At 46.5% G+C, this 20,078-nt stretch overlaps 2 protein-coding genes across 5 annotated transcripts in view; one reads left to right on the top strand and one right to left on the bottom strand.

Moving 5' to 3' along the window:
• UBN1 (ubinuclein 1) overlaps window positions 1-5,646 on the top strand; it is a 35,345-nt gene extending 29,699 nt beyond the window's left edge. For 3 of the 4 annotated variants that reach the window (XM_024214325.2, XM_024214307.2, XM_024214301.2), the window contains 2 exons: window positions 191-280; window positions 3,295-5,646. In XM_024214325.2, coding sequence (XP_024070093.1) covers window positions 191-280; window positions 3,295-3,347 — 143 coding nt within the window. In that variant the 3' untranslated portion in view covers window positions 3,348-5,646. The remainder of the gene's footprint in view (window positions 1-190; window positions 281-3,294) is intronic. The other variant, XM_024214316.2, reaches the window with a different exon arrangement.
• A 2,052-nt stretch (window positions 5,647-7,698) lies between these two features.
• PPL (periplakin) overlaps window positions 7,699-20,078 on the bottom strand; it is a 53,041-nt gene continuing 40,661 nt past the window's right edge. Inside the window, exons 16-22 of the mRNA XM_024214395.1 lie at window positions 19,938-20,076; window positions 18,483-18,676; window positions 17,135-17,285; window positions 16,546-16,629; window positions 15,629-15,745; window positions 11,086-11,178; window positions 7,699-10,362 (exon numbers count right to left, since the gene is read on the bottom strand). Coding sequence (XP_024070163.1) covers window positions 7,699-10,362; window positions 11,086-11,178; window positions 15,629-15,745; window positions 16,546-16,629; window positions 17,135-17,285; window positions 18,483-18,676; window positions 19,938-20,076 — 3,442 coding nt within the window. The remainder of the gene's footprint in view (window positions 10,363-11,085; window positions 11,179-15,628; window positions 15,746-16,545; window positions 16,630-17,134; window positions 17,286-18,482; window positions 18,677-19,937; window positions 20,077-20,078) is intronic.

Here is a 20,078-nt window from a genome sequence, read left to right as displayed (position 1 = left end):
AGGCATGTACCTATAGCTACCCCAGAAGTCCCAGCCATCCCTGTCTTCCATTGTTCAGCAGAACTAGTACTGGAGGTGAAGCTACAGGCTCTAACTGCTGCAGCTCCTCTGCTTGTTTCCGTCCTCAATGTGCATTTGTTCTTTTTTTTTTTTTTTTCCCCCCCCTTCCTTTCTTTGTTTTTCTCTCTAGGTCTTCTGGCTGGCTTGCACTCCAGCCCGCACCATGCAGCACCACTCCCACACTCTGCCCTGTCCACCCATTTACCGCAGAGTTTGCCAGGTAACTTGTCAGATAGTCTTGTTTGTCTTGTGCCTTGTGAGTCATCTTCCGCCTTGATGGATGCCTCATCTTGGGGTGAAAGCTCCACCGCCTTCAATGTTGTCTTTACTGGTGTAGTCTCTGCTGATGCTTCATTTCACCAGCACATGAGGTTTAGGGTCCTTAACATCCTTTGCGTTTGCTGACTAGATGGTAGAAAGCTTCCATTCCGGAAAGACAGAACCCTTGCCCCAGATGCATTTTGGGATTTCTGAGCGTCTCAAGTGGTTTGGCTCTGTTCTTGGTGCATGGTAAAGGGCCATGCTGCCGGGGTTAAGAGGTTTATGTGGTTTTGCATAACTTGCCAGTATTGTCTAGGATTAAATGTGCTAGTTGCATAGAAAATTGTCACCTGTTACCTAGATAAAGGGCGTCGAGCTATCTCCAGGAGAAAATACTGCTCCCATGCATAATAACATGCTAGTTAGTTGCCTCTCCTTCAGCCACCGCCTTACCTAGTGTTGGTCACATGACCTTTTTGTGAGTACATTCATTGTGACCCCAGCTGGATACCTTTAGAACCAGCACAGACCATGGGAGATCTGTAAGAAGCAGGTGACTTTCCTTCTCTTGCATGGTGTCAAGTATCGGAGGGGTAGCTGTATTAGTCTGTATCCACAAAAACGAGGAGGAGTCCGGTGGCACCTTAAAGACTAACAGATGCATGTGCATCTGAGGAAGTGGTTTTTTATCCACAGAAGCTTATGCCCAAATAAATCTGTTAGTCTTTAAGGTGCCACCGGACTCCTTGTTTCCTTCTCTGTCAGTTTCTAATTAGAACAATAGCTGCTGTGACTTGTGTGGCACATGGCAAAGCCACATAAAGGCAGTAGCATTTTATGGGTCTGGGAGCAGGGGGGAACAGGGATACAGTTGGTGTTCATAAAATCAAGATCCAAGTGTAGAGTGCTGTGCAAACTTCCCCGGGCAACACTGCAAGTGCAGCTCAGTCCTGATGAATGGCTGTTCCTGCTTTCTTAATCTTGGACAATACACCACGTAGCTCTATTAATGCAATTCAGTCCTGAAGTACAGTACTTCTGCTGCTGTGTTTCATGCTTGAGCAACGTGCCACGTATGGGGGTGAGTGAGGCAACTTATTTTTGGTGTGGCAAGGCCACTGGGGGTGGGTGACCCTCTAGTTAATCTAGCCTTGTAACATAGCTTAGTATTGTGTGATCTATCGTCAAGGAATGTGTTCCTCTGCTGAGCAAAGGATATGGGCACTGTGCATTCATGAGAACCCACATCAATCCTCTTCCCCACTCCATCACCCAAGTCCTGGCTGAGATACCGTTTCTCTCCAGTCAATACGCAATAGAGTAATAGACATGGAGGAGCAGAGAACAGGGCCCATCTGCAGCGACTAGGTGGGTGAAATCAGTAAGCTGTATCCGTGATGTAGATAATGGAGGAGACAAAAACCTTTTGCTTTATGTTGTGATGATAAAACGACATCCTCTAGGGAGCATTGTTTTTTAATTAAGCAGGTCTTACAAAATGTATTCTGTGTGTTGCTAAGCAGAAATCTCCTCTCTATTGGAGGAAAATTGGTGACTTGATCATGGTCTTACAAGTACCTACATGAGGAGAAGATTTCTGATGATAGATAGCTCTTTAACAGAAAGGCCTAATGAGATCCAGTGGCCAGAAGCTGAAACTACACACTTTCAGACTAGCAATAGGGGGCACACGTTTTAACTGTGAGGAGTTAACCACTGGAACAATTTACCTAGGGATATGATGGATTCTTTATCACCTGGCGTCTTTAAATAAACATATATACTCTAGCTCAACCAGAAGTTATGGTCTTGATGCAGAAATCTTTCAGTAAAATTCTATTACCTGTGTTATGCAGGAGGTCAGACTAGATGATCATAAGGGTTCCTTCAGGCCTTAAAATCTATGAATCTGTGTGGTGGAATAAACTATGACTGACTATGGAAATAAATCTCCTTTCTGTTGGAGAGGAACACCACCTAAGATTGTGTTTCAGGGTAATGCAGATGTAGCCATCTGAAAACTGTATAGCCTGCAGTGTGTTGGGATGTCTCTGCCAGTGCTGGGAATTGATGGTATCTTAAATTAAAGTATGTGTAACTAACAGCTGTCCAAAACCATCTGAGCAAGTGGCATGCAGTGTGTGTTTGCCATGCTGTCATCAATTTGCTTGTTGGTGGAAATGCACATGTATTTCTCTCCCAGTGGTGGTTCTAACTTTACTTGTCTCCTGTTTTGAAAGAATCTGTGTCATGAGTCCGCTCTAGAACCAGCAAAACCCTCTTTGCCTTGGAGTGGCTAGTACAGGGTAAACTGTTAGTCCCCCATGCCCAATACCACTTCTGCCAAGCTATGCATTTCAAATACACCAGTTCACGCGTTATAGTTTGATGCTAGTGTAATTGCGATTGGAAACTTTCTGCTTTCTTCAACTCTCTGGCTCTCTTGTCACTTCTCCTCTGCGATGCCCCTTTTCCTTGATCTACTTCCTCCTACTGTTCTTCTCCCCTACTACTGGTGGTGCAGTGAGTTTCTTTGGGTCCTATTTGAACTCTCAGTAACTACAATTTCCTGGTTGTCTGGGTAATCAGTAAAATCATGTATTTGTTAGCAAGTGCCCTTATCCATGGCTAGTTTGGACTGATGAGAGAATAGCTTGCTAGATTAGCTGGCCAATAGCTCCCTCCTCCTAGCTACCTGCATCTATGGCCCTTGGTGATGCTTATGCTGGAAGTCCATAGAAGAGGTCTACTGCTTCCAGAGACCATGTAATATACAAGCACAGTGAAGACCACTCCCAGTTACCATATGTCCATGAAAATCTCTATCTTTCCCCAGTATCTTCTAGTCTGAATCCTTGGTGACGCAATAGCTTTTACATGCAATGGTATCTTGGTGCCTCCCAGCTGTGCACAGAATCCTAGTGCTGACACTGAAACCTCTTCCTTTTTTTTTTTTTTTCATTCTCTTTTCAGATGCGTCGCAGCTTCATGGCAAAGGGTCCAATGTGCAGCAGCGAAAATTGTGACGTCTGCAAGAAGGGAAGCTAATGCAAGCCCAGGACAAACCAAGAGGAGTCAGCCGTGAAGACTGGATGCAGATGGCCTGCTTTCCACCTGCTCTTTGTTTTCTTTTCCTGACATCAGCTGGAGAAACTGAGTTGAGTGAAGAGCTCATTGGCACTTTCGGTCAGTGGCATCCAGAGAGGAGCTCTGCAGGAAGCAAGCCACCTTGCGCCACACCCTGGTGAGAGAAGCACTTACGGCACTGTTTCACTGCTGCCGGTCCTCACTGGCAAGCGCTAGAACTTGTGGGGCAACACTGGTGGGGCGTCTTTCTTTCAAAAAGTCAAGCGCCTTGGTGGCTTTCCCCCCACCTGTGTCTAAATCTGCCAAGTACCTCTGAGTTCAGTTACCTCCTTGGTTCCCCAGGAGAGTACATGAAAGGTGCTTATTCCTGCTTTGGATTTACTTGGATAACTCAAGCACTGCTAGTGCTTTTCGAAGACATTGACTCTGTTCTAATTTTTCAATTGTACTATAAAGCAGTGCTCAAGTTAGTTGGAGGACTTAGCACTTCCTTTATGGTGACTATCATGAATTGCCTGATATTCCCCTCTGGAGGAGACTGAAGACTCTTAGAGAGACATTTCTAGATGCACTCACGGACACTGAAATGATTCTACGTTTGTATTTCCTCTCAAGGGATTTTTTTTTTTTTTTTTTGTGCTCAGTTTTATCATTACCTTTGAATGCATTGGATCGATTGGAACACTTCTCAGCATGTCACATGTATAGGAAGACATAATTCCAGTGCCTTTTATGGTGGAGCAAGAATGGACTAATAACATCCATTACGGCCCTTTTTTGTGTGTGCGCCTCAGTTCTTTTTTTAATCACTCTATATTTAAAATGTATTCTGTTTTTATTTAATAGAGCTTTTTATGGTTGCACATCAAAAGCTGCACTGTCTGAACTTAAATGGTGACTTGGTTACTTTAAATCCAGTACCAAATCCAGCAAGAGCACCAGTTCTTATCTGAGTTTGTGCAAGTGGGTTCCAGACCCTCCCCTAAAGCCATTCTTTACTAGGGTCTTCAATAATGATCTCTCTGGTGATCTAGATTAACAAAAGTCACTGATAATCCAGTGAATATTGCTCCCTTTGATGACTTCTGCACTAAAATCATTTACTTGTCAGAGCTGCAGCAATGGGGATCTACTAGGATCTGAGTGTATATTTTTAGCTTTAGCCCTGTAAGCTGATTTCAGTCTGTCTGCATGTCCCCTTTGATATGCCTGCATAGATTGAGGGGGCAGACTGCGGTTCTCAGATCGTAAACCCCATTGACTTGTGGTGGTGTTGTGATCTCCCTTCTTTCAGGTCAGCTTTTAACCAGGTCTAATTTATCTGGACTTCATAGTCATTGGTATTTCAAGTGAAAGCTTGCAGAATTCCTTCCTGTGCTTTGGGAAGGATACTGAAATCAAGTAGGCCAGCCAATAGTAGCTCTAGTTTTCTCTGTTTTTAGTAAGACCTAAGACACACGTTTGGAAGTGGAACTGATAAAGGACTTCTCAAGATCACTTCACTGTTCATATTTTTCTTTAAAAATGCAGCTCAGAATTCAAATTTGTTTACAAAAAAAAAAATATTTCTAAGTTGTAGCAAAAGAGCCAAAGACAGAATTTGCATTACTAAGATAGAGTACAGCAGTTATCGATGGACTCTGAGCAGTGGATGTCGCATGGTTCCCATTTAGGACCTAATCCTGAAAGGCACCAAGCCCCTTCAACTTCCACTGAAGCCAGTGGCAGCTGAAAGGGCATTGAAACACCTGGCAGGATCTCAGCCCTTAATGAGCAACCCAAGGTACTGGTTCCACTCCCTCTCTTTGCTTTCACTTTGGTGTTTCTGCTGGGATGCACATTCGCGTGTCGCAGCTGGAGCGGAATGCCCTTGTTTTAGGAATTTAGCGAAGCCTTTGCCTCAGGGAAATGTTTATTCGGTGGAAATTCTGTGGGATTTTTTTTTTCTTTACATGCTGTAATGAACGAGTGAATGAATTAAACCGCCGTGGCAAGGCAGAAATACGGAATGAGATCACAAGCCCTGGTGAGCAGAGCATCTGGGATCTCTGTCTTGACTAGGCAACGTTAGCTGTTTTCTTTACGGTGGGGGGCGAGCCTCCCACCAGCACTTACTTAGTACGGCAGTTTCTGTTGTGTGTAAGAGCTGCGATTTACTTTATTTTTGTTGTGAGTGTTGGGACTGTCTCGAGGATAATGATGGGGGTGGTGTGAAAACTGTCGATCTTGTACAGAGGAACTGAATAAATTGTTTCAAAGTTTCCAAAATGCTCTTTTCGGTCTCTTCACTTCCAATGTAATTTGACTGGAAGATCATCTTTGTGACTGTATTGCTGCCTCTAACCACTCATTGGTGACTAATTATTAGTATGCATTTTGGCCGATGCTTTGTAAATGACCAAGTCCTTTTAAAATACGTCTGTAACTCTTAAATTGCCATTGTAGTAGAATGACATCTTCTTACTCAACAGACCTATTCCTGTGTGTGTTACATCTGCTGGGAGGGACCATCCTTTTAGCTTAATAACGGTGACCTAAGGCCCAATCTAGCTCCTGTCACTGTCAAAACTCTCTTATTGACTTCCGTGGGAGCAGGGTTGGGTGTAAAATAAATTTTTAGTGTTCTTAGTCCTGCAGAGTAGAGTCAGCAGAGCTCCAGGAAAGTGAGCAGAACTGTGTACCAGGTTCCAATCAGTTACACCTGTGTAAGTTTCTTAACGGCAATGGGATTGCACAAGTGGCACTCAGGACATTATTAAGATCACATCCCTGTGGGTATCACTAAAGGCAGCATTTGGCCTGCAGAACCTGTACTACCCAGGAGGATATGTGAGGTGGGAAAAACTCTCAGCTTGCCTTTCAGCTCCTAAACTGAGATTGCAGGAAAAGCTCTTCCATTTGTAAACTGAACACACGGGATCAGGAAATCCACGATGCAATAAACATGGAGCCCCACAGGTGCTCTCTTTAGTATCCTTTCTTCATAGCAGAGCTGCATGGGAAGGCAGAAATTCCAAAGCTCTAACCCGAAAGCAAAATCGGCCTGTAATTCGCCTTTTCCAGTAGCTGCAAGGGTCAGGACAACATGCTAATGATCAGCTGCAGGCCTTTCTTGCCGGTAAACTTGACCAACAAGCAATTTGTGTTTTTTCCAAAGATATAGGTACAACGTTAACATGCACATTTCTTTATATTAAAAAATAAATGTAAGTGTTGGGTGAAAGGTTGCCTCTGAAATTTGGGTTCCTTTCCTTTAAGGCATTAGATCAAAAGGCAGGCATCAATTTAAAAAGGAAAAATAAACTGATTTAAACCACCGCATTTTTATTTTGTACTATAAATAGAATTTCCCCATATTTCCCATTCTCTTACACAAATAAATGATACATATAGCTGAACGTAACTTTAGTCAGTAAAATATCAGTATGAGTGGCTTTTAACCATGAGATAAGCATGACTTCAGAAGGCACCTCTGCATTAGGTTACAGTAGCATGTTTTACTACATAATATTGACATCTCTTTACATATTTCTGGTGATGTCATATGAAAATACCTCCTTTTAATCTAGGAATTACTGTATCAAATTACAATTCTTTTTGTTCCCCCTCTCCTTTGGCATTAGAGGCACTGAGGTGATAGAAGTATGTCTGAATCAGCTTTGATTAGATGTGAGTATCATGACTATGAAGGAAAATGTAAATTTCATTTTTTGTGCACTTAGCTGCCTTTCTCAGATGAAGATACCATCATTCATTCAACTGTATATAATGAAAATGTCTCTCTAGATTTTCATACAAGTGGGTGGCTTATGAGGCTCCCTTTGCTGATCTGGGTCTTCTTGACCTTTTGTCTCTTTCCAGTGGCTCTTTATACAGCTTTGCCGTATCCTCTAGAGAGAAGCGCATACTTGACAAAAACAAAAAAGGAATGTGCAGCCTCTTTTCAGTTGCTAAATTTGAGAGCACATGTTAATAAACAACTTCAGAAGATGATTTTGTTCATTTTCTGTTGGCGTGAGTACCTGAGTACCTAGGTAAGGTTGTAGTGGGGAAGAAAGGTTAATGTAATTTTGACAAATGCATTTTCCACCTCTGGCATGGCAGTGCTCTTATGCAATGGATGCAGCAAGCAGCATGACTTCATGGCAGCCTCATGTTGGACTGTGCAAAGGCTATAGCATTTCGGAAGACATAAAGGATTTGCAGCAATCTGGAATTGTAACAAGTGGTGCAGCTCTGAGCAAGCTGCTGTAAGAAAAGTTTCAATGTAGAGTGGAGGGAACATTGTAACTACTTCTTTCCAGACACCAGTACCGCCAGCTCCTGGATGGACATCTCCTTGTTCAGGTAACGATCGTACTGAGCCATGGTTAACTTTCCGCTCTTTAAGGCATCCTCAATGGAGAATTCTTGGCCAGACTTCCTGTCGAGGATCACGGAGGACTCCCCAGTAGGCCCCTTTATTGAGATCTCTTCCCAGTCGCATTCCTGGCTCTTCAGCTTGACAAACAAGCTCCATTCGATGAGGCCAAGTTTGTGAGCTTCCTCTGGCGACATCTCCTTGCCGGTGTCGGGGTCTATGACCACAATGGAGCGCCGCAAGTGGTTCTCTCTCTGTTCTCTCTTGATGGCCACTGTCTTGAGGCGGTTCTGAAGTTGCTCAATCTCTGCATCTTTTTCTCTGGATAACTTCTTGAGATCTTCCAGCTCTCCCTCCAAGGCCTGGAATCTGGCGTCCAGATTCACCCCACTGTCAATCTGGGTCATGTTCCGTAAATCCCGAGCTTCAGTTGCTGTGAGCTCAATCTCGGACTGTAGCCTCCTTGTTTCCAGCAGAAGATTCTGCTTTTCTAGGTGGAGCTTGTGGTTTTCCTCCCTCAAGAAATCTAGCTCCTTGGAGGATTTGGAATTGTTGAACTCCACCTCAGATAGTTTGGCCTCGAGGCGGTTGACATCTGCATCCAGCTCCCTCTTCCGCCGACTCTCCTCCTCCAGGTTGCTCTTCAGCTTTTGAATCTCATATTCAGTGTCCCCTTTATCCACTTGGATTCTCTCTGAAAAGACTACTTTCTCCTTGACCTCCATCTTCTCCAACGTGAGGAGCTTCTTCCTCAGGGCTTCCAGCTCAGCCTGCAGGACTTGCCTTCGGTGCTTCTCTTCCTCCAGCTCCAGCTTGAGGAGAGAGTGTTCTTTCTCTTGCTGCGGGTCTTGCTGCAGGATCACCTTCTGTTTCACGGTTACTCTCTCCGTTGTCTCCCTCTCCTGCTGTTCCAGCTCGTTCAGCCTGACCTTCAGCCTCTGCACCTCAAGTTCGGCCTCTCTGCGGGCATGCCTCTCTTTCTCAAGCTCCTCCAGCTGGCGCTCCAACTCAGATCTCCTCCGTTGCAGCTTGCGCAGCTCTTCCCGCAGGGAGTCTATCTGCTTCAGCTCACTCTCAATGCTCTGAGAGAAGGAGTTGATCTCTGCTTTCAAGGCAGGATCTTGCTCAAACTTCACCACTTCCTGCTGGACCACTTTCTCTTTCACTTGTGAGAGTTCCTCCTCTTTCTGTCTGATCTTCTCCTCCTGGAGCAGCCTCTCCCTCTCCAAGTCAATGTGCTTCTTTTGTTCCTCTGCTAGCTGAGCTCTCAGAGACTCCACTTCCTCCCTGGTCTTGGGGTCTTCCCGGTACTGCAGTATCTCTTGGACGACTTCCTTCATCTGCACTTGAGGTTTGGTGTCTTTCAAGGTCTTAATTTCTTGCTTCAGCTGGTAGATCTCCAGATCAGCTCTCTCAATCGCTCGGGTCCGGTCTACAATTTCTTCCCGGAGTCTCTGCAATTCCTTCTCGGTCTCCGGATCAGTCTTATACTTAATGACCTCCTTCATAATTTCTTTCACCTCCACCTGGCCGCTTCTGTTCCTCAGGTAAGCCAGCTCATTCTGGCAGCTCTTCAGCTGCTCTTCCCCACCTCGGTATCTCCTCTCCTGCTCCACCAGCTCCAGACGAAGGTTGGCTACTTCATTTTCAGCCTTGGGATCTGGGCGCACTATCTCACGTACTTTTTCTTGGACAACCACCTTAGCGTTCTTCTCCTCCAGGACCTGGATCTTTCTGAGCAGCTCAGCCTTCTCCCTCTCGTTGGAACGGCCCTTGGACTTCTCGTCTTCATACTGGCGTCGGAGCTCGTTTACTTCCCTCTCTGTTGCCAGGTCTTTCTCCACCTTTAGCACCTCCTTGACTGTGATCTTGCCCTCTGCAATGGCCCGCTCCTTCTCTAGCCGTTTCATCTTGTCCTGCAGGTAGCTGAGCTCCTCCTCTTGCTTCTGCCTCAGGGTGCTCTCCCTTTCCTTGTTCTCCTGCACCATCCGGAATTCCGCCTCCAGCTGAGGGTCATTCTGCAGTTTCACCACCTCCTTCTCAGTAACCTTCTCCTGCTCTTTGTTCTTCTCATCAGACAGCACGGTGATTTGGTGGCGCAGGAGGGTGACCTCATTTTCTCTTGCTCCTTCCTGCCTCTTGAGGTCCTCCAGCTCTTCTTTCAATTTCAGGATTTCATCCGCTTGTGCCTTGTCTTGCTCAATACGCAGGACCTCCTTAACGATATACTCCTGGCCCCCTTCCCTCCTCTCATGCTCTAGGGCTCGCAGTTTCAGATTTAGGGCCTCCAGCTCATCCTGTAGCACCTGGTTCTTGCGTTGCTCTTCTGCCAGGCTCTGCTGCATTTTGTGGCAGCTCTCATCCAGCTGAGGGTCAGGCACTTTCTTCAGCAGTTCCTTCTTCAGCACAGTTTCCTGGGGCTTCTGTTTCTGTAGATGGAGGATGTCGTTCTGGATGGTTTTGATCTCCCCCTCTAGCTGCTGTCGACGCTGACTCTCGTCATCCAGTTCTTTCATTATTTTCCAGACTTCCTCCTGCGGCCTCTCGGACTTGCTAGTCTGGACAGACTCCTGCATCACTTGTACCTCTGGCTGCTGTCATTGGAATAAAGAGTGCATGGTAAGGATAACCTTTCTCATTAGCAATTACTATTTGGTGTACCTATCTTCAGCATCTATAATGGTAAAACTACTGTGGGATAACTTCAAACTAATGGAGAGGTCCATTGGAAATGATTGAATATTGCATATTAGCAAGTACATGTCCCTCCGTTGAACTAGTGCATGGGTTCTTAACCATGGGGTCATGACCACCCCTTCCTTCTCAGCCAGACACATCTTCCATGGAGTAGTATATGTGGGAAGGGGATCTGTAGGTGCCGCTCATATGAAAAAAGTTGAAAACCATTCAACTAGTGCATCTTAAGACTTACATAACAGTCCCTCACACCAAATCGGGAGTGTGATGAAGTCATTGGGTGGGCTAGATTGTTCTTGATGGGTGGGCTCAAATTAGGTTCCTTCTGGGTGGTGATTTCCAGGATGTGACACATTAGCTAGAACTATTTCTAGGTGGTGTACAACTATGTACAATTCTGCTTTATGAAATATTCTTGTAGAATAAAATTGCTTAGCATAAAGTTAATCTACTTTAATGTATGCATAAACCTCCAAAATCCTTCACTGTGGTGCAGAAGATGTGACCATCCTAAGTCAGCCAGCAGCTGTGATTTTAAGAGGAGGCACCGTGCATATTTTGGAAGGTCAAGCTCCTAGCTTCATCTCTAGCTAAATCAATTCCTGCTATTTATCAGTTACCTGCCTCAGGAGATTCTGGGCAAATTCCAGGTTCTGCAGCCTCTGTTTATTGACAGCATTAACTTCAGTGAATTTAGCAGCCAGAATTGCTTCCTGTGAAACAGAAAGGCATTCAGAGAAGGAAGTGGAACTAGAGCTGTTAATCAAGAATTTCTGAATAGAAACAAAACAAATGGCGACATGCAGCATAGGTAGGGAAGGCATGGCAGGGCAACTGGGTATTTTCTCCAAACCTTCCCTCTACTGTGATCTTACTGTGTTGTGGATTCTGTTCTATAGGTTCCATGCACAGAAATGGAGGTTACTTACCTGTAACTGAAAGTTCTTTGAGATGTGTATTCCATACGTGGGGTACGCATGCGCACGATGGGTCTGAGTGTAGAATTTCTTGGAAGCAATGTCCGTTAGCCTGCATATGCTCCGTAGCTCTCCTTGTGCTCCCAACTGAGGGCATAATGTCCAGTGTGGGCTGTCACCTCTCCAGTTTCCTATTCTTACGACAGAGTAATGAATTTGCGGGTGGGTGGGTAGTGGAATACAGATTAGGATCACGCATCTCAAAAGAACCTCCAGTTACAGGTAAGTAAGCGCTATTTCTTCTATGCGTGATGGTCCCTTTGTGTATTCTACACATGGGAGATTAACTAGCAGTAGACAAACAGGTGGTGGGTGTGAGGATGCAGAAATGATAGCTGACTGTAGTACTGCTGTCCCCATAGCCATATCTGCAGCCAAGGACTGTTCCAGGGCATAGTGTCTCACAAACGTATGCAAAGAGCTCCAAATGGCTGCCATATCTCTAGTATGAGTATGTCTCTCAGAGATGCAGCTGATGTAGCTTGTCCCCTGGTGGAATGAGCCTTTACCCCTTCGGGGGAGAGGAGACGGAAGGGGAATACCAGCCAGTTGGTAACAAAGGATAATTCAAAATAGATCTCAGGTTGTAAGTCTCTGCCCAATATAGGTTGACTTCTTGATCACTTTGCTATGGAAACAAATATAGTTTAGATATCTTTCTAACCTCCTTTGTTCTTTGCAGATAAAAGGCTAAAGCCCTCCGAAGATCCAGAGCATGCAATCTTCTCTTCAGAGGCATGTGATTTAGGAAAAGAATACAGATAAGTGGATGACCTGACTCATAAACTACCTTGGGTATGAATCTGGGGTGGGGGCATAGAGAGACCTTTCCTTTGTAGAAGGTAGTATATGGTGGGGCCACCATAAGCTCTCTCAGTTCGCAGACTCTTCTGGCTGATATTATAGCTATCAGAAATGTCACCGTCATGGACAGATGGGTCACAGAGCATGTGGACAGTGGCTCAAAGGGAGTCTCAGTGAGAGATGATAGAACAAAATTGAGGTCCCAGGGAGATGCAAACTTCACGGTGGAAAGGATCTGAAAATCCCCTTCAGAAATCTAGTTGTGATGTGGGTGTGAAGATCGTATTGTTATCCATTGGAGGATGGAAAGCCCTGACTGCTGCTAAATGCACCTGCAGGGAACCAGATGCAATACCTGAAGACTTAAGGGTAAGTAGATACTCAGATGCAGCGACTCCTGCTTTGGGTGTGCGAATTTACCCCTGTGTTGCATTAGAAAATCTGGCAATGTGGGGATGTTCCTGGGAGGTCGCACTGAGAGCTTCAACAGATCCATGAACCAGAACTGTCTTAGCCAGTTGGGCGCAATCAGGATGACTCAAGCTCTATCTCGGTAGATCTTCTGTAAAACCTATGGTATCAAAGGAATTTGAGGGAAAGCATACCCCAAGCAACCCTTCCTTGACATCAGGAGGACATCTCCCAATGAGTCTTTGCGCAGGACTGCTCTGGAGCAGTACTGAGGAAGCTTCCAAAAGGTCCCAAGCTGGCATTCCCCATTGAGCGAAGACATCGCTGAGAACCAAATAGTGAATCTCCCATTAGTGGTTTGCAGAAAAGTGTCTTCTCAGACAGTCCGCTAGGGAATTTTGCACCCTGGGTAAGTATGATGAAGCTGCTGATAGGGTTATGTGATGTTTGATGCATTAATTCTAGAGGGTGATTGCTTCTATGCACAAAGAGAGAGATCTCGTTCCCTCTTGCTTGTTTATAGAAAATACTGTTGTCCTATGGTCTGACATTTGGATTGGGTGAGTGGGAGGAAGGCATTACAGGCCCAACAAACCATTGAGAGTTCTAGTAAGTTATGTATATTCTGGACTCTCGGGGGGTCCAGATGCCTTGTGCCATGGGATGGTCCATGTGCACCCCACAACCCAAGAGGGAGGCATTGGTAATGGTGGTTGCCTTGGATGTTGATGTGAGGAAAGGGGTACCTACCTGAACCTTTTCCGGTTTTGTCCATCAGACAAGACAGCCCTAATTCTTGGGCAGAACTGTGACCTTGTCATTTATGATGCCGTTCTCTGGTGGGTACACTGAGAGAAGTAAGGCCTGTAGGCATTCTAGATGTAGCTTGTTGAATGGCGTCACGTGTGCATGAAAGCCATATGGCAAATGAGGGAAAGGCAAGTTCTGAGTGACATCCTGGGTCTGAGAGCGACCTGGTTATGAAAGTGCTCAAATCTTTTGAGAGGTAGTTACGCTCTTGCTGTAGTTTAGTCTAACGTGTTGCCCCTATGATGTCTATGCTCCTCATGGGGGTCAACATAGATTTTTTTTTTTTTTGTGATTGCCACAGACATCTAGGGACGATAAAAGGCTGAGCAGAACACAGGTTGCCTTGTGGACCTCCTTTAGGAGTTGCTTCTGAGAAGCCAGTCATCAAATATGGAAAGACTATAATCCTTCTCTTCTCATCCAAGAGAAGATGGGGGGGGAGGGGGGCAATAGCTCAGTGGTTTGAGCATTGGCCTGCTAAATCCAGGGTTGTGAGTTCAGTCCTTGAGGGGGCCATTTAGGGATCTGGGGCAAAAAAAATAGTTGGGGATTGGTACTGCTTTGAGCAGGGGGTTGGACTAGATGACCTCCTGAGGTCCCTTCCAACCCTGATATTCTATGATTCTCCAGCAGCCACAACTGGAAAAATCTTTGTAAACACGCTGGGTGTTGTGACCAGACTGAAGGGGAGGACTCTGGATTGGTAATGGTCTTGGTTGAAGAGGAACCTGAAGAACCTCCACCTGAAGGCTGGATATCTTTATGAAAATATGCATCTTTCATGTTGAGGGCTGCAAACAATGTCCTGGAATATAGATGGACCCAATAGGAGCAGGGAACTTGGATGGGGGAGAGCAAAGATGTACATCTCCCTGGAAGACATCTCCAACCATCCTGGAGTATGAGGAGAGTCCATTCCTGGAGCTGGTGGGGCCGGAGCCTCTCTGGTCACCCTTTGGCTCCTTTTGGGGCCAGATTGCTATCAGTACTGTCTGAGTTCCTGAAGTGGATGGAAGCACCAGGAGCTATCTATACCTCATCTTCACCACCGGAGCAAGTGCTGGAACCATTGGATCCATACCCTTACGTGCCGCCGCCTCCTTGTCAGGAAGATTTAGTTGGACCTAAGACCTTAGTACCTGTGCACATTGGCTCTCTTGACTCTGATAGGGTCAGGGAGGGATCCCTTCTTTTTGGGACTGGCTTATTAAGGACAAGTCTTCTATGTCTATCTATGAAAGCGCCCCTTACTTTCCTGTGAAGCCTTTTCTTTAGGCTTATCAGACTTAGCCTCTGTTCCCAAGCTTGTGCTCAGAGAGGCACTGCATGCTGAGGGGAGTGAGGGAGGGGAGTCTCTGGCCCACATCTGTTTGGGGCTTCATTGCCTTCTCCAGGAGGTGTTTTCTGAGTCTGCTCCCGATCCTCATGAGTTCTGGGGAGAAGAGAGAAGCAGATGCTGCACTTGTCAGAAATATGAGCCTCAGCTAGGCAGTAGAGGCAGTGTTGATGTTTGTCACTCACAGAAGAGGAACGAGGACAGGAAACAGTTTTTGAATCCTGGGACCTGGGCATAATCAGCCCGCACCGCCCTTTGTCCTGGGTTGGGAGCATGAGGAGAGCTACAGCACCTGTGCAGGCCAGCAGACAGCCATTGCGTATCCCATGTATGGAGTACCAAGAGGGGCCGTCACTCAAAGAACAATAGCTTCCCTTCCTCCAACCTGCTCTACCAAACGCGTGTAACAGGTAGGACAACCGGGGACTCATGTGGGCAACTTCAGCTGCATGGTGCAATATACGATGAAGGATGAGCTAAGATAGCCAAACAGTGGGGTATAAAGTAGCTTGAAAACTGCATGGTCTTTGTGTAGTATCTGTAGCTTACACACAGAATTTTAGCCCCTAAAACCTGTCCTTCCTGCTGAAAGTCTTGTTAGGGCGAGATTTCATAGGAACAAAGTGCAAGCTCAGGTACTTTTTTCTCACCCTTCCCAAAAACCTTTGGGATGCTAGATAATTGATCCACTAATGGTGCTGAAGAATTCCCAACCCCGAATGAGGCTGAGGTCACAGAAGCGAAAATCATCGTCCGTACAATCACTGATGGCTCCTTGAAGCCATAACCCGGCCTTCGCCTCTCTCGACCCCATCACGGCTTTACCTCTTCTTTCACTTTGGCAGCTGGAGACTGGAGTCTGGGTCTCTTGTTCATGTAGCCATTCCGTCCATTTTCCATGTCGAGAATGGATCGTAACTTCTCCGCTTCCAGTTCATAGTCCTGCAGGAGAGTGGTGACGTTAGAGAGGTGAGGATGCAGGCCTCCTGACCTATGCGCCCCTTCGCTTGTGCATGGATCCAAACTTTCACCTGTCCTTACACCAACCCTTGGTCTTCTGTTAAGTTGCTAATTTAGAATGATGGGATCTACAGCAACATCAGTGAGACCTTTCTATCTCATTGGGAGTTCCAGTTCAGGCATTGCCTGTCGTGTCTATCCTGCTAATGCACCTTCGTGGTTGTATTGTGACTTTCATATGAAGTGCTTTAAAGCCACTTGTCTTCAAGACGGGAGAATTGACCCCTTTACATATGGGGAAACTGAGACAGACATGTTAACTGATGGGACAAAGGCCACAGAGGGAGGCCACAGGGATTGGAACTAAGCTGTCCTTACCTCCCCCGTCCTTTTGCTCCGTCACTAGGCCGCAGTGGTTTGCTTTTGGCAGCCATTGCTATCCTATCTCCTATTTGGGATCAGGAAGGAATTTCCCCCCAGGTCAGGCTGGCAGAGACCCTGGTGGGAGGTTCACCTTCCTCTGCTGCATAGGGCATGGGTCACTTGCAGGTTTAAACCAGTGTAAATGGTGGATTCTCAGTAACATTGAAGTCTTAAAACCATGATTTGAGGACTTCAGTAACTCAGCCAGAGGCTAGGGGTCTATTTCATGAGTGGGTGGGGGAGGTTCTGCGGCCTGCAATGTGCAGGAGGTCAGACTAGATGATCATGATGGTCCCTTCTGACCTTTAAGTCTCTGAGTCTATTGAGAACACCTCTAGTGACAGAATCACACTTCTTACCTTCACTGCCTGCTGGTACCGCTGGGCATCAGCAGAGACTTTCTGTACCTCCTGCTCCTTTCGTGCAATATCACCCAGCAGCGTCTATAAATGGACAAACAGCACAGGAAAAGCAAGGACCAAGCAGTATGGCATTTTAGAGGGCTCCAGTTAAAGCTACACCTAGGAGATGGTCTGAATTCTTTCCTTTGTTTCCTCAGTTCTCTGAACGTGATTTGAATGGGTGCAGCTGCCCCTCACCTATTTTCTGGCTCATTGGCGGGTTCTCCCCCCACTGGGACATGTGCCCCCCAGGGTACTAGTCATGGGCAAAGTGAAGTAGCACTGAATAATTTTGTATTAGGGACAGCACTAGATTTCAGATTGAGGTGCATTTCCAGAGCCCTACCTCTGCATTAGCTAAGCAGGAACTCTTCGTCAAACGAATAAGGACTTATTAACCCCCACTGTATCCTTAACCCCTGTTGTAGCCACTGCTTGCATCTCTCCGTGCAACAGTCCTGATCAGCGTTGGTGACTGTGAATGTGAAGTGTGGGGAAGATGTTGAGAGGCTCCCTGCAGCATATGGCTCAGAGGAGAAGGAATTACCATTTGGTTCTTCAGCTTCGTTTCCACTTGTTGAATGTTGTCCGTCTCCTGTGGCTCATAGTTCGGAATGTTACAAAGGAACTGGTTGACTTCATTGTAGCCGGAGCGATAGGTGGAATAGGATGACTTTGCTTTCTGCAGGGTCTGAGATCTGCAAGGGGGATATGAGATGTAATACTTCCCAAGCTAGTGCAGTTTCTGCAAATGTCTCTGGCCCCACCCTCTCAGAGACAAATTTGGGGCCTGAGTTTTCCCCCAGGAGGAGTCATCTTCTGCAGGTTCCTACGTAGTATTTCCTAGGAGGTCTTTTCTTCAGGTCATGTTAAAACATGCTGTGGTTTTATACTCCTTCCTCCACTTGCAGTTCTAAGCAATGGTGCATCCTAGGTCAGGGAGGAGGGTTGTGAAATTCAGCTGTGCTGTATATAACAAAGCACTCCATACAGTGCCCATCTCTCACCAGTCTATCAGGGACCGCAAGCACCAACAGTTAGTGTGGTTTGACAATGATTAGCTCTGAGGATGCGGTGGAATCCACAGTGACATTGGAATATAACTATCGATAGGCATGGTGGCATACAATGTGCCTGTCCAAAAAAGGTCTGTGTCCTGAGAAACTTAGAATCCAAAGATGTGCATGCAATACAGCACAGATCTGACTAAGTCAAAGCAAGCAATGGGGTGGGGCCAGAACAGACCGTGTCATTGCCTAGTTGGGTATTAAGAATTGGGTGGTGGAGTATGTGGCAAGCAAGTGCTTGGAGGTTATGTCAGGCATCTGGCACAGCGTGAAGGTGGATGGGTAGTGGAGAGTGGGTGAAAGAAAAGGAGTGCGGGTGGAGTGTAGGTAAAGGAAGTAGGAGGTGGGTAAGGACAAATGCGTGCAAAGCCCTGAAGGGGCTTGATCTTGATGTGGAAGGGAAATGAAGGCCAGTGAAGGGAGGAAACCTAGTCAGAGGCAGGAGGGAGAGGCTGTGCTGGAGGGGAATTCATTCATCCTTTCTTCAGCCCTTGTGGATAAAATGGCCAGTCTTGTAACAACTCCAGTCTCCACTACGAGAGCACTTAGCACCAAAGGCCACCCAGATCTGCTCAGCCTACACATGCTGAAGAACCATCCATGCCTCCTTCCCTAGACCTGTAATGCCAAACTCCCATCAGCTCTAGATGCACCCATGTTGTTCACCCATCCCTGTATCCCTAGGGACCATACTGCAATTCCTCCAGACTTGATTCCATTCCTATCAGTTGTGTTCTGTTGTAAAAACCCATGTGCTAGGAGACGAGGGACTCCCTCTCCTAACCTGTATCTCCAGTGCTCAGCCAACAGCCTGTCCTGGACCCTCACCTGTGGTCAATTTGCTTGCTGAGGTTGTTGAAGCGCTGGTTGAGCTTGTGGAGCTCAGCTTCCTGACGTTCGAGGTCGGGGCAGTGCTCCTGAAAGCGGCTGGCAAGGGTGCTGGAGCACGTCTTTGTTTTTTGCAAATTCTGCTCTGCCTCATTAAGCAGAGCCCTCTTGGACTGCAGTTCCATGCCCATGGCCTGGAATGGGAGTAGGAGAACGACAGGGTTGTTAGACAGATCCTAGGCTTTCACCAAGTATTTCTTTGACATAGCTTAGCTGCAGTTCTAGCTTTAAAGAAAGAAGTTTGCTGGTCACTCATGAGTGTTCCTTGCATTCCTACTCCTCTAACCCTTTCACCCCTGAATTCTTTGCTACCCCATGCAATTGCACCCAGATCATGACTCATAGGATGAGGGGAATGGCAAATATTACTTCAGTTAGGAAAGGTTTGGCTCAGTGCAAGATTTCGCCAGTATACAGGATCCTGCTTTTGATCTAAGTGATGCACTGCTTCCCAGCCCTGCAAAGACCATGGATGCAAAGCAAGAAGGAAGAGCGCTAGGCCTGCTTCCAGTGCAATGGGTGTGGTGCTCTGCATGAGAGTGCCCTTCTGTTCCAGCAGCACCCGGTGTTGGCATTGCAGGCGATGTTGGAGGATGGCCAGGCTTGTGCTAATGCTGCAGATGGTGCTGTGTCCTGGCTGTGGAAGGGTGACACTCAGGCCCCAGGCCTGGGGATTCTAGACAAAGGCTAGGAGCCGTCCAGTAGATGTGTTGGGGAGGAAACCACCTCTCTCTTGTCCTGACTTCCCCCTTTTCTTAATTTTTAAGGTAACAGTGTTTGTGAAAAGTGCTGAAGATTTAAGTCCTTTGTCCCTGTCACTGCAATAGCTTTTGCATGCTTGCCTGCACCCTGTTCCCGAGAGACAGACTCTAGAGGCTGTCAGGCACGGGCCCATTGAGTTCTTGGCCTTTCCATTGAGCTTACCCACAAGGATGTAGATTGGGACCTAGAGGTCGCTACTTAACCGAGTGGTCCCTGAGCCATTCTGTCATCCGAATTCCAGTGGTAGCCCTATAGTCAAATCAGTAGTGCTTGCCAGGTATTAGAATTTTGGTTTGGTGAGTTAGGGGCGTTCATTTAAGGGATGCACATTGGTGGCAATGAGGCAGGGACCATCCCTGTGCATGATTACCTTGTTCTGAGAATCCCTTGTGCTCCAATGAAGTTTGTACAGAGACCACCCATTGTCAAGCAATCTCCTGTCTCAGGACTGCAGACACATTGATGAAAATGGAACGAGTCCAAGTCTTCTCCACCTTTGTTGAAGATCATCTCCACTAACCCATTGGTGTTTTGGTTGGTCCCTTGATCAGATACCTGGGCCAGGTTTTCTAGTGTATATCTGTTTATTGAGCATGTCAATACGTTAGAGAACTGGCTGAAGAAACCACTTACCAAGAGCTCCTCTTTCTTATGATCTAGGGCCACCAAGTCCTCTGGCACAGTATCCTCTATCACCAGTTTGTTTTCATATGCAGACAGCAGGTCTCTGCCTTGCTGAAGGCTCTTCTCAAGGCGATTGGCCACATCCACCCT

Source organism: Terrapene carolina, unplaced genomic scaffold (genome assembly GCF_002925995.2).
Source record: "Terrapene carolina triunguis isolate 2854851 unplaced genomic scaffold, T_m_triunguis-2.0 Scaffold93, whole genome shotgun sequence".
In the NCBI taxonomy this organism is placed as follows: Eukaryota; Metazoa; Chordata; order Testudines; family Emydidae; genus Terrapene; species Terrapene triunguis.
This window is presented reverse-complemented; position numbering and strand designations above follow the sequence as displayed.